Source organism: Prionailurus viverrinus, chromosome A1 (assembly GCF_022837055.1).
Source record: "Prionailurus viverrinus isolate Anna chromosome A1, UM_Priviv_1.0, whole genome shotgun sequence".
NCBI classification, from domain to species: domain Eukaryota; kingdom Metazoa; phylum Chordata; class Mammalia; order Carnivora; family Felidae; genus Prionailurus; species Prionailurus viverrinus.
Genome location: NC_062561.1, coordinates 9520224 through 9534424, shown reverse-complemented (window position 1 = coordinate 9534424; position 14201 = coordinate 9520224). Strand labels below are relative to the sequence as shown.

General features: G+C 37.7%; 1 protein-coding gene across 3 annotated transcripts in view; it reads left to right on the top strand.

Moving 5' to 3' along the window:
• The window catches only part of KATNAL1 (katanin catalytic subunit A1 like 1), an 87319-nt gene that overhangs the window by 23357 nt on the left and 49761 nt on the right, over positions 1–14201 (top strand). For all 3 annotated transcript variants that reach the window (XM_047871190.1, XM_047871195.1, XM_047871200.1), the window contains exons 2-3: positions 478–653; positions 2646–2806. In XM_047871190.1, coding sequence (XP_047727146.1) covers positions 492–653; positions 2646–2806 — 323 coding nt within the window. In that variant the 5' untranslated portion in view covers positions 478–491. The remainder of the gene's footprint in view (positions 1–477; positions 654–2645; positions 2807–14201) is intronic.

Below are 14201 nucleotides of genomic sequence, written 5' to 3'. Positions count from 1 at the left end.
AAAATCAAGTTCATCTTTATTGTATTACAGCTTGTGGTAATTATAAACGAGCAAGGAAAACTAGTGTCCAATTTATGTACCTGTAACATAAACCAGTAGCTCAGAGCTGTGTAATTTCTGTGTTATCTTCTTGGGTGTTCTTTTATGTTCTCCTTTGTACTTCCAAAATTAGAAACTCTGCTTAGTATTATAAGATGCATTCAGATAACCTCAAAGAACGAGAGAACCATTTTGATTTTGAAAGTACTTTTAAGCAGATACTTTTTTTTTAATTTAATTAATTTTTTTTTCTGTTAGCACAGTGCCGGATGTGGGGCTGGAACCCACAATCCGTGAGATTATGACCTGAGCTGAAGTCGGATGCTCAACCGACTGAGCCACCCAGGCGCCCCTAAGCAGATATTTTAAAGAATAAGAAAAAATGTTCTAAAGTTGGTGCTGAAAACTTAATAAGAAGACCTTATGTGTTCTCTTTAGTTCTCTTCAAGAAGATGAATTTGGCTGAGATTTGTGACAATGCAAAGAAAGGAAGAGAATTTGCACTTCTTGGAAACTATGACTCATCAATGGTATATTACCAGGGGGTGATACAGCAGATTCAGAGACATTGCCAATCAGTCAGAGACCCGGCTGTCAAAGGCAAATGGCAACAGGTAAGACACGCTCAGGTGAGGGTAATAGTTTATTGTACTTGAGAGACCAGAGTGGGACCGTTGGAGGACTGTTAGTTGGAGTATAGACCGTTGGACTATTAGTTGGAGGTTTTGTAAATAGTTGTTTCTTATTTGTCTGAATACTGAAATGTATTTAAAATGTACTCTGAATAATTTTGTCTTGCCTGGTGAATATTTTGGATAATATCTTTCATGAGGCATATTTTGAAGATACTTAATTGTCATGGAATCGACTTGTAATTTTTTTAATTTTCATGATCAGTCACCTAGTTGTGTGTGTTTATAAATTTTTGATGTAAGGTATTTCTACTCACCCTTTTCCCTTTCATTTTTCCATGGAGTTTTGACCCATTTCACAAAACTTTTCCTTTAAGAAAGTTTCCTCCTTCTTAAAAGAGTATTTTGAAAGACTCCCTACAAATACAAAGGAATCAATAATCTAATAAAGCTAATATAGTTGCTGTGTCTCTTGACTGTACAACTTGATTATATAATAGTACAGTTAATAAAAACTTGAATTAGAATTTCCCCACTTAGTCTTAAAACTTAAAATCCTTTTAAAATTAAAAGTACAAAGTCAAGCATTTCTTTGAAGTTTCTCTTTAATGTACTAATGCCTTTCAAGTGTTTCTTCTAATTTTTCCGTGTCAGAAATTGATATTTCACTAAGGTTTCAGGGTCAATTTGACTTATTTTCTGACTTAAGCGTTACCAAATTATGTTGAGTGAGAACAATATACTTGCTTTAACTCCAGTTGAAATTTGTAGTTGTGTGCTATCTGCACAGTAGCCACAGGCAAGAGTGGTTTATTAATCTAGCACGGAAATATTTTTGACAATTCCTTAATTGTGTTAAATAGTGACCATTTCTATTCATTTATTTTTACGGTTCATTTCCCTTAGGTTCTGTAATTTTATTTCTCCAAGTATATAATAGCATATATTAGCTGTTGAATTTTATCTAGATTTTTCTTTTCTCTACAGTAAAGTATACTTTCTGGTCAAAAAACAAATTAGAATTGTTAAAAGGAATTTATGAATATAATTTTCAATCTATTATCTATTTGCCTTTGAAAATTAGTTTGGTCTCAAAGTTTGAAAACACAAGAAGTTCCATGTAGTAGGAACTCAGTGAAGTTTTTTAAATGAGGGAAAAAATCTTGCCTTTGAATTCAAAATGAACTTTATCCAACACTTGAAAGCATTTAAACAAGGCCAGAAGAATTCAGGTTTTAGGTGAAAGAGAACGTAAATAAAAATCGGAGGGGCGTCTGGGTGACTCAGTCGGGTAAGCGTCCTACTTCGGCTCAGGTCTTGATCTCACGGTTAGTGAGTTCAAGCCCCACATCCGGCTCTGTGCTGTCAGCACAGAGCCCACTTCGGATCCTCTTTCCCCGTCTCTTTCTGCCCCTCCCATGCTCGTTCTCTCTTTCTCTCTCAAAATAAATAAATAAACTTAAAAAAAAAAAATGGAACTGGGTAATGCTTAGTATTATACCATTTCAGGTTTTCAGATGCTCATAATAGGCATTTCATACTTAGTCATATTCGGAGTTAGCCTTTCGTAATGCTGGTGAAAATTCTGGCTGATAGTATTCTGGAAGCTATTTTACAAATATATTAAAAGGAGTTAGCATAACATTTTAGATTTCGGGGAATGGTTACCTTGTTACTGCCTTACTGCTTGTTTTAAATTATATTAATGGTCATCACATTCATTGGTAGAAATAGAGCTCCGTTTTGAAAAAATCGTGACTACTTTCCTTACAAAAAGGTGTATAATGTCTTTTTTCAGTCCAATTCCTCCCCTCTATCTATATTACTTTACATGGTTCTTTGTTTTTTTAATGTTTTAATGATTCATTTTGCATACTTTGGATATTGAGAAAACTTGCATTCAGTAGCAATTTGTTATTTGCCATTCATGTAAACCGTAAACAGTTTCTAGCGTAAAGATTATTTCCTTTTAAGGTTCGGCAGGAATTACTGGAAGAATATGAACAAGTTAAAAGTATTGTCAGCACTTTGGAAAGTTTTAAAATTGACAAGCCCCCAGATTTCCCTGTGTCCTGTCAAGATGAGCCATTTAGAGACCCTGCTGTTTGGCCGCCCCCTGTACCTGCAGAACACAGGTAAATGGGACTTTATAGTCTCTTTGGGTACTTTTATAGGTAACTGATATTCTGAATGAAGAGAGCGAAGCTTTATTTAAACCAAGTATGGAAAATATTTTGGGGGTATGTAAATTTAATACTTGTTTACAATTTTCACACCTCTCCGTTTATATAGAGTTTATATTTGATGTAGAATAGAAGTAAATCATTTGTCATATATCTTGCTTTTAGAATGTTTGACTACTCTAATCGTAACAATGGAAATCTGCTAGTCCTAAAATTTACCAGTTAAGTGAGTGAGGTCTTTTAGATTTCCTATCAGCATCAAAGCTTGGATGGCTTTTTTGTTTTAAAACTTTTTTTTTGCTTTAGAAGATTCTGACAGCTTTAGATGAAATGGTGGACCGATTGGATTCATCTGGTTGGGCCTGCAGCCAGTTTCCAGAATCATAATGTAGAAGGAACCTTATCATTCCTTAAAAGTTAAAGGTCAGATTCCCCAGTGTGGTCTATAATACTCTAAATTTTATCTCCCTGGTGCATCATCTACATTAAACCCGTCTAGTCTTGTTTTTTCCTGTCTTTTTGTCTTTGCCCGGTTTGTTTTCTTCAGGGGATTCCCATAATCCCCATCTGAGCAATTCATATTCATTGTTCGAGTCTCAGCTCAACTGTGTTTTCTCTCTGCAGCCTTTCTCAGTTTGCTCAAGCACAGCAGTTTGTTCATAGCAGTTAGCACATTGCATTTCTTTGTCTCTTCACAAAATTAGGAGCTTTGCTAGGGCAAGGGCCATGTTTTTATTTTCTCAAAACGAATTATGAACAACAGACTTCTGTTGCTAAAACAGTGTTCGATACATAGTAGGCATTCAACCGACATTGAATGAATAATTCCATTAATTTCACAAGTAAGGAAATTGAGACCTGAGAGACCCTCACCTATAAGCTGAGCTAGACCGGGATCTGAGTTTAGGTCTTTCTGGCTTTCAGATTGTGAAGTGCTGTTGCGACCAGAGTGTTGCATCATACAAAATAAGTTTCCTTTCGGTCAGTAGCTGTGATCATGTGTTTAACTTGTTGATCTCAGAATTTTCTAGAAGCATTTAAAAAACTGTGAAAAGTGGTTAATTTACTCCTTCAGGGTTTTTTCCACAGACTTACAGATAATTTTATGATTCCCATCATAAAAACACTAGATGATGATTCTTCTCTGAAGTCTGCAACAACATAGCCCTTTTTGCAGATGTAACCACTTTCAGGTGTTTTGGATTAAGATAACCCTTATCTCTCCAAAGTCAACATTTCAGGAGTCATAGGGCTGTTACCATGGAAGTCCCAAAGTAAGTACCGAAAAAAAGAAATAATGGCATTTTGATTGATCAGCACTTGAAGATTTTATGTATGTATGTGTAACAAAATACCTTCGTCTTTCTCTGAAAGGCATTAATTCAGAAATATACTTCTAGTTTACAGCTAAAAGCTGAAAATCACCTTATTTAGGTATGTTAACATGTAACATTATAGAAGCTAAGGCGTACAATGTGTTGATTTGAGATATGTATGTATATGGCAGTTTGGTTACCATGATAGCATTAGCTTCCACCTCCATCGTGTCACATAATCGTCTTTCGTGTTTGTCTGTGTGGGGGGGAACAATTGAGATTTAGTCTCTTAGCACCTTCGAAAATTGTAATACAGTATTGTTGTATATTACCTCTATGCTGTATGTTAGATTTCCAGGACTTATTTATCTACTGGTTGCAAGTTTGTACCCTCAAGCATCCTCCCAATTCTCAGCCCCTGGTGTTTAACTCTCTGTTGTTACAATTTTGGTTTTTACGGAGTCCAGGTATAAGTGATATCATACAGTGTTTGCCTTTTTCTGTGTGACTTATCTCACTTAGCATAATGCCCTCAAGGTCCATCCATGTTGCTATGGATGGCAAGATTTCCTCCTTTCTCACGGCTGAGTAATATTCCACCAAATAAGCAAACACTTAGATGGTTTCCATAGCTTGGCTATTGTGAATAATTCTGCAGTCAACATGGGAGTGCATACATCTCTTCCGTATCCTGTTTTTATTTCCTTTGGATATGTAGCCGGCTACCAATTGATGGATCATTTGGTAGATCTATTTTTAATTTTTTTAAAGAACCTCCATACTGTTTTCCACGGGGGCTGAACCAATTTGCATTCCCATTATCAGTGAATAAAGGTTCTCTTTTTTCCACATTTTTGCCAACACTTGCCTTTTATCTTCTTGATGAGGGCCATTCCAACAGGTGTGAGAGGTGATATCTCATAGGGGTTTTGATTTGCATTTTCTTGATAATTAGTAGTAATGAACATTTTTTTTCTGTACCCATCGGCCATTTTGGATGTCTCATTTGGAAAAATACTTATTTTTGTTCCTCTGCCCATTTTTAATTGGATTTTGTTGTTGAGTTGTATGAGTTCTTTATGTATTTTGAATATTAACCCATTACTCAATATATGGTTTGCAAGTATTTTTTCCCATTCGGTAGGCTGCCTTTTCATTCTTGACTTGTTTTTTTCTGCGTAGAAGCTTTTTAGTTTGATGTAGTTTCACTTGACTTTTGCTTTTGATGTCCAATCCAAAAAATCATTGCCAAGACCAATGTCGAGGAGTTTCTTTCCATGTTTTCTTCTATGAGTTTTACAATATCACATCTTATGTTTAAGTGTTTTAAATCGTTTGACTTCATTTTTGTGAATGGTATAAGATAGGTGTCCAATTTTATTTTTCTGCTTGTGGTTATCCAACTTTCTCAACACCATTTGTCAAAGAAACTATTCTTTCCCCATTGAGTATTCTTGGTTCTCTTGTCAAATATTAGTTAACCATAAATGCAAGGGTTTATTTCTGTACTCTGTGTTCTGTCCCATTAGTCTTTGTATGTGTTTTTATGACAGTACTGTACTGTTTTTTTTTTTTTTCAAGTTTATTTATTTATTTTGAAAGAGAGAGAAAGCGCAAGCAGGGGAGGGGTAGAGAGAGGAGAGAGCAAGAAATCTGAGCAGGCTCCACACTTGGCAGTGCAGAGCCTGATGTGGGGCTTGCACTCACGGACGGTGAGACCATGACCTGAGCTGAAGTTGGATGCTCAGCTGACCGAGCCACCCAGGCGCCCAGTACTCTACTGTTTTAATTACTAAAGCTTTGTAGTATAGTTTGAAATCAGAAGTGTGATGCCTCTGGCTTTGTTCTTTCTCATGATTGCTTTGGTTATTGGTGGTCTTTCTGGCTTCATACAGATTTTAGATTTTTTTTCCCCATTGTTGTGAAAAACGCTATTGGAATTTTGATAGGGATTGTGTTAAATGTGTAGATGGCTTTGGGTAGTATAGACATTTTAACAGTGTTAGTCTTCCCATCCGTAAACATGGGGTGTCTTTCCACTTGTTTGTATTTTCTTCCGTTTCTTTCATTAAAGTTTTGTAGTTTTCGTTGTACAGATCGTCACTTCCTTGGTTATGAAATTTATTCCTAAGGATTTTATTGTTTTTGATGCTGTCGTGAATGGGATCGTTGTCTTTCTTTTTTCAGATGGTTCCGTGTTAGTTTGTAGAAACACCACTGATTGTTGTATGTTGACTTTATATCCTGCAACTTTACTGAATTTCTTGATTGGTTCTAAGAGAATTTTGATTGAGCCTTTTAGAATTTTTTATGTGTAAGATCATATTGTCTGCAAATAATGACACCTTTTGCTTCTTTATTTCTGATTTGAATGCCTTTTATTTTTTTGTCTCGCCCAATTGCACTAGCTAGGACTTCTAGTATTATGCGGAGTAAGAATGATGAGAGTGGGCAGTCTTGTCTTGTTTCTGATCGTAGAGCAGAAATTTTCCACTCTTCACTGTTAAGTATGATGTTGGTTGTGGGCTTAATTGTATAAGGCCTTTATTATGTTGAGGTGTGTTCCTTCTGTACCCAATTTATGGAGGGTTTTTATCATGAAAGACTATTTTCTTTTGTCACATGCTTTTTTTTTTTTTCACCTATTGAGATGATCGTACGATTTTTATTTTTCTTTCTGTTAATGTGTTGTATCACATTTATTGGTTTGTGTATGTTGAACCACCCTGATATCCCAGGGATAAACCCCATTGGGTCAGGGTATATCATTCTTTTGATGTATTGTTGAATTTATATTCAATAGGAATATTTTGCTAATACTTTGTTAAGAATTTTTGTATTCATTAGGGATATCAGTCTGTAGTTTTTTTGTAGTATTCTTACCAGGCTTTGATATCAGGGTAATGTTGGCCTTGTAAAATGAATTTGGAAGTGTCCCCTCTTTTTGATTTTTTGGAAGAGTTTCAGAAGGATTGGTGTTAACTGTTATTTAAATGTTTGGTAGAATTTGCCAGTGAAGTCATCTGGTCCTGGAAATAATTTACAATATAGGAAATATCTGTTCCAAATTGCTAGAGCACCATGATTTATTTTAAAAAGCTGTGGCCACAGATATTAACTCTAATATTTGTGGCTCAAACTGAATAAAAAAGTGTGGCTGGTAATTTCCCATTGATGAACACTTACTGAAAACTTCTTATTAGAGAAACATCATTCGCCCACTGTTTCCTTTTATTTATCCTCTGTTAACTGCCCATAACACAGATTTTATTTATTTTTAATCCTTATTCTTAATGAAAGTGACAGATGAATGGACCAGAATGTATTTCTCTGAACCTCGTTTCTCCATACTAAACTAAAAAAGAATTTTCCCTGTATATAGCCATTATATATAAAGATTTTTTATGGACCAGAAAACCTTAATAAAAACAAATCCAAGACTATATATTGTTTGGGGGAGGGGTGGGGGGGTGGCGGTGGGTTGGGTGGGAACAGGTTCCCATTCTCATGTATATCATCAACAACAGTGGGAAAACTTTTGATAACTTCACAAGGTTCTACCAGTGAAAGAATTCTTGAGTATTGTGCATGGGCTGATAAAATAAATAAATACTAAGATTGTAAGTTTAGGGTTTGAAGTTTTGGGAGGTTAGAGTTGTATATTTTCCAACTTTTACAGTTTTGTTTCTTCTACAGGTCACATACAACAAAACGTAATGAAATTTTCACCTAGAGATAGTGAGTAGTGGGTATAGTCCTTAGATATTCTTGGTTTAATGGGAAGGCACTTGAGTTAAATCCATGAGATCTGAGTTTGAATTCCATTCCTGCCACTCACTTGCTTCAGGACCTTGAGCGAGTTATTTAATTTCTCCAAATGTTAGTTTTGTTGTATGTAAAGTGGGAATCTCTACCTGATGGAATTAATTAAAAGAATTTAATGCCTAAGTAACTGACATATAACGAGTAATTAAAACGAATGGTCAATTCTGGAATAAAGTACTGCAATATTATTGTTCAGATAAATAAGAATAACAGAATTAAAAAATTATAACCTTCTTTATAAAATTCCTTTATTTCGTCCCTGCTCATTCTGCATACATCCTTTATTTTCTGAAACATCGTGAATAACTCTGGCAGAGAAGTTACGATTTTGTAAATGTCCAAGTCTTGTGAAGTGGGTGATCATTTTCAGGGAAGGGATGAAAACTAATTAATGGTCACTTACTGTATGTTTTATAAGCATTATCTTATTGAAACCTCCAACAATTCCACGAAGTAGCTACTGTTAGTCTTTGCTCACATTACTATTGCTAATTTATTATTATGAACCCCATTTACAGCTGAGGAAATTGAAGCTTACGGAGTTTGTTATTTTCCCAAAGTCATCTGAATAAGTAAGTGGCAGAACCAGGATTTGAGTCTAAATCTTTTCACCTTATTTATATCTGCTTTGCTGTGTTACTTTCCTACATGTATTCAGTGGTATCTATGGGTGTGTTTTAATACATCCTAGTACATAGATAGATCTCTTACCTACTTGGTTAAATTCTCATTAGAGATTGTGAGAGAATAAAGAAGCTGAAGATACTTACTGATATTTTAAATATAGTTACGTTTGGTTGTTTTATCCCCCTATGGGAACACTACACTGGAATTAGAGTGTGAGTCAATAGGAGAATATAATTTACCTTGTTTCGGACAAAATGTTTCTGGGATGCATCTGATCTGTTTGGCATTAGTTACGAATTTGGCAACCCTGCTCGTAGTTCTGTCCTTTTCACTTAATGGACTTCTCACACTTGTAACACTTCTCAATCCCTGTTTCTGCACGCCAAGGTAATCCTTATACTGTGGTTTCCGGCAGTGGTTTGTGCATCGTTTCAAGTTATGCCTTATATGTCATATGTCTGCTGAGTTCCATCATGATTCCATGTCTTAAATCACCAGCAGCTGCTTGCATGTATCAACGCAATCTTTGAAAATGAATTAGATTCATTGCCTTAAATGTGAGGCAGCTGAGCTACAAATGGTTTATGGTAGGAGCTAGTGGCAATATTAGAACTAAACTCCAGGGAGATGAAGCCTCCAGATCATTTTTCGTGTCCTGAGCGAAAGGGTATTTTGTATTAATTAAATTATTTATAATATCTTCCATGTAAGTTTATTTAGTGTATTCTTTTTAATGAGACCATTTAAAAATGGTCTCTCCTGGTGAGATCTGAAGCGATGGAAGAGATTTTCTGCATCGGAGCCATGTTTGATGTAGCATATATTCAAGAGACTATTCTGTAATCAACTTAAAAAATAAATGCATTAGGTCTTTTTAAGTTGCAGCTTTTGGGATAGATGTCAGTAGGAATAGGATCCACAAGCCTGAAATTAATCATTTGGCTCATTCTGTGCAGGTAAAATAGAACTCTTAATAGGCCCTTTATTTTTTTATTTTTTTCATTTATTTATTTATTTATTTATTTATTTATTTATTTATTTATTTATTTATTTATTTATGGGACAGAGAGAGACAGAGCATGAACGAGGGAGGGGCAGAGAGAGAGGGAGACACAGAATCGGAAACAGGCTCCAGGCTCCGAGCCATCAGCCCAGAGCCCGACGCGGGGCTCGAACTCACGGACCGCGAGATCGTGACCTGGCTGAAGTCGGACGCTTAACCGACTGCGCCACCCGGGCGCCCCTTAATAGGCCCTTTAATGTTGTTTCATCTGGAACCAAGGGAAATGGCATAATGTGTTTCTGTGTACACAGAAATAGTAAAATTATTTTTTATCCGATCTGTGCTATTCTGTAAAATTTCAGCAAAGAGGAAATTCTTATTGACTTGGTATTAGGGTTGTTGCTTCATGTTTCTTTGGATACCTAAATAGATTATGTTACTGCTAGCATTTTAAAGCCTGATTTGCAGTGGAAAAAGATCAAGTAAGGCCAAGGTCAAGTACCAATAGAGAGTAAACTACCATCTCATCCTTATAGGTGTTTCATCCAGATTGTGGCTCGGTTACTTTCCGGAGATGAAGAGGCAGGAGAGCAAGTTGTGTGTGTGTGTGTGTGTGTGTGTGTGTGTGTGTGTGTGTGTGTGTTTAGCAGTTCCACCACTAATTGACTAGTCTTCCAAGTTACATTCATTTCTCCAACCTTCATGTTTCTCCCTGTAACATGTAGATTATGATGAGATGGTTTTGTAAAATTGTTTTGAAGTCTTAGGAATAAAAACACTGTATCATGATCTATCCAGCGTATATCTTAGGAGCATTCACCCTATGTTAGGCATGATCTTTGGCCTTGTGAAAAGTATAAAGGTAACAGGCATACAGACCTTGGCCTCAAAAAGCCAATAAGAGAAAATAATCCAGGCATCCTGGGAAGCCTGAGCCAGGATGCTGGCACCTATTATATGCCAAGTACTGTGTCAGGGGCCAGTGCTGTGCTGGGGGTATGGTGGGATTCAGAAACAGACACAGTCCGCCCTTGCCCTCGTAAGCGTATGGTTTTGTGAGAGCCATTAGGGAGGTAGAATGGACAGGGTTTGGTGATTAATGAAATACAGAGAATGAGAGAAAAATTGGAGCAGTTAATTAAATATCTAGACCAAGCTATTTATATAGGAACTGGAAATGAGAACCAGAACTTGAGAGGTTGGGGTTAGTGTCAGTTATTAAAAATCATCAGCAAGTAAGGAATTTTAAGAAGGAAATTTTAAGATCATTCTTTATATGGTGGAATAGGTTATTTGTCTAATATGATTGGCAGGTTGAGATTATACCCCTTTTTAAAAAACATTCTAGAGTCCCATTGTCTTCCAAGATTCTGTTTCTGGAGTGTGGAGTGGACCTTATTTTTAGTAGCTGGAATATTTTTAGTGGCTGGCAGTGTTGATTAACCATAATAACTGACATTTATTGAGTTCCTAATTGTGAACCAGGTACTGTGCTAATAAACTCTTTACAGGACTTATTTCTTAATCCTCACAACCTCCCTCCAAAATAGATACTATTATTATCAACTCTATTTTTTAAATGCTTTATTATTTATTTTTGAGACAGAGTGTGAGTGGGGGAGATGCAAAGACAGAGGATCCAAAGTAGGCTTCTTAATGACAGTGGAGAGCCCGATACGGGGCTGGAACTCATGAATGTCATGTGAGATCATGACCTGAGCCAAAGTCTGACACTCAACCAACTGAGCCACCCAGGCTGCCCCTATCATCCCTATTTTTTTTTTTTTTTAGGAGAAATTGGGGTTTAAGGATTCTAATAAACAGCTTTATCTCATTCTGCATGTAGGTCAAGTAAGATAAGGATTGAGAATTGTATTAGTGGCTCAGTCGGTTAAGCCTCCGACTTCAGCTCAGGTCCTGATCTTGAGGTTCGTGGGTTTGAGCCTCTCATTGGGCTCTGTGCTGACAGCTCAGAGCCTGGAGCCTACTTAGGATACTGTCTCCCTCTCTCTTTGCCCCTCTCCTGTTCACACACTGTCTCTCTCAAAAATAAATAAACATTAAAAAAATGTTTAGGGGTTCCTGGGTGGCTCAGTCGGTTAAGCGTCTGACTTCAGCTCCGGTCATGATCTCGCGGTTTGTGGGTTTGAGCCCCACGTCAGGCTCTGTGCTGGCAGCTCAGAGCCTGGAGCCTGCTTTGGATTCTGTGTCTCCCTCTCTCTGACCCTCCCATGCTCATGCTCTGTCTCTCTCTGTCTCTCAATAATAAATAGACATTAACAAAATTTAAAAAAGAATATTTTATTAGATTTAGCGACATAGAACTCGTTGGTGACTGTGCTGAACACTTTTCGTGGAATGGTAGCAAATAGCGGAGTGGGTGGAGAGAACTGGAGAGAGGATTTGAAAGCAAAGAGTGTATGCTGAGAAGGGGAGCAGAGAAATTGAGCGGTAGTTGGGGGAGACGCAGAGTCAAGATTTGTTGTTTTAGAGAGGAGACGACTGGCAGGGTGTTTGTAGGCTGGCGAGAATGCTGCAGGGGAGGGGGAAACTGATGACGCCAGGGAGGGAGGGGATGGTATTGGGCAGTGTTCCGGAGTGGACAGGGAGATGGGGTCTAGTGTACAAGGGCAGGGGTGCATGGACAGTTGATTCATGGTAACCAGAGGGAAGGCTCGTTGTCACAAGGGTATGGATGTAGAGAAGTGTGTAGGTAGAGAGGTGAGCATTTGTGGAAATTCTCTTCTGGTTATTTCGATGAAGGGAAAAAGAAAGCAGGCAAGGTCATCTGAGAGTGAGGACAGAAGGAGTAGATGTTTTCCGGGGTCTAAATTCTGATTGAACGTATCCCGAGAGTGGGAGGTCATTTTGTTTGGCTCTTTCGTATTATTTTATTTCTTTTATGTAAGTTTACCCTAGGGGACATTTCTCTTGTTTTGTAGAACTTAGTCACCCGTTTGAAGTCTTTATTTTGGAATTGTAGATATGTATTACAATAAGTACCTAGAAACTTGGTATTTCTACCATTTTTTTATGTTACAGGAAAGACAACTGAAAGATAGAAATTTTAATTCATCAGAGGTAAACTAAGGAATGGGCACAAAACAGTGGTAAGTCAGAACGAAATCCTAACACGTTAGGATTTTTCAATTTTTATCGGAAAAAAAAGTCTTCACCTTGCCCCCCTCTGCTCCTTTGGCGGACTGTGGAACGTGGACTGTGCCTGTTTCGTCTCTCATGGCCACACTTTCCTGAATAACTAGAGATCTTGGGTCTCCATCATTGCGATATGGGGACCGAATTCTTGAAGATAACTTCCTAATTTAATGACCGAATGCCTACAAGTCTCAAGACTTCCTGTGTTTAACTTTTGTAACGTTTGGTAATGTTTACCATCTTTCTTCCTTGGAACTTTCTTCATAGGACTTCTGTGACATTACAGTATTCCTTTCTTCTTCTTCTTCTTCTTCTTTTTTGACTGTGGCCTCTTCTCTTTCCCTTGTGGCTGCCTCTTGTTCGCTAGTCCTCATCTCTCTTCTCCTCTGTCCGGTCCAGCTCAACGTCCCCAGCAGCCACGGTGTCCTAGGCACTGTGGATGCGAAGAATAAGAGGAAGATTCCTGTGCTCCAGGGAATCAGATTCCAGGAAGGCGGCTTCCTTTGCCGGGAGCTTGATAATTAGTCAGACTTTGAGGGTTCATCCTAATTTTGTCACTCAGTGTCTGTGAGGACATGCCATTCAACGTTTCTCTCGTTTTCCTCCTCTGTAAAATGGAGATCAATAGTACGGTTACCTCGTGGGGTTCTTTTGGGAATGAAGTGATTGAATACAAGTCAAATGTGAAGAACAGCCTGGCGCAGGAGGATGTGCTCAAGAAATATTTGTAGTTTTCATCACCCATTCCCCTCCCCCCTCCCCCCAGCCCCAATAGATATTTAGAAGACTAATGTTTATTTAGATGACACCTTATTTAGGTCTTTCTTCACATGTCACCTATAAAGTCTTACCCTGACCACCTTATTTAAAATATTTATCCCCCTGGCAGGGGGCGGAGCGCAGGGATGGGCAAAACGGGTGAAGGGGAGTTGGAGGTACAGGCTTCCACGTACAGAGTGAATAAGCCATGGGAACAAAAAGTAAAGCCTAGGCTACTATATGTTTTCACTCTTCGGTGGATCCTGAGAGACTTAACTGAAGACCATGGGGGAGGGGAAAGGGAACAAAAAAAAGTTAGAGAGGGAGGGAGCCAAACCACAAGAGACTCTTAAAAACTGAGAATAAACTGAGGGTGGATGGGGGTGGGGGAGAGGGGAAAGTGGGTGATGGGCATGGAGGAGGGCACCTGTTGGGAGGAGCACTGGGTGTTGTATGGAAACCAATTTGACAATAAATTTCATATTAAAAAAAAAAGTAAAGCCTAGGGAATGTAGTCGATGATATTGTAATAACGTTGTATGGTGACAGATGGTTGCTCCACTTGTGGTGAGCACAGCATAACGTAGAGATGTTGAATCACTATGTTGTACATGTAAAACTAATGTAATGTTATGTGTCAGCTATACTCAAAAAATGTTTT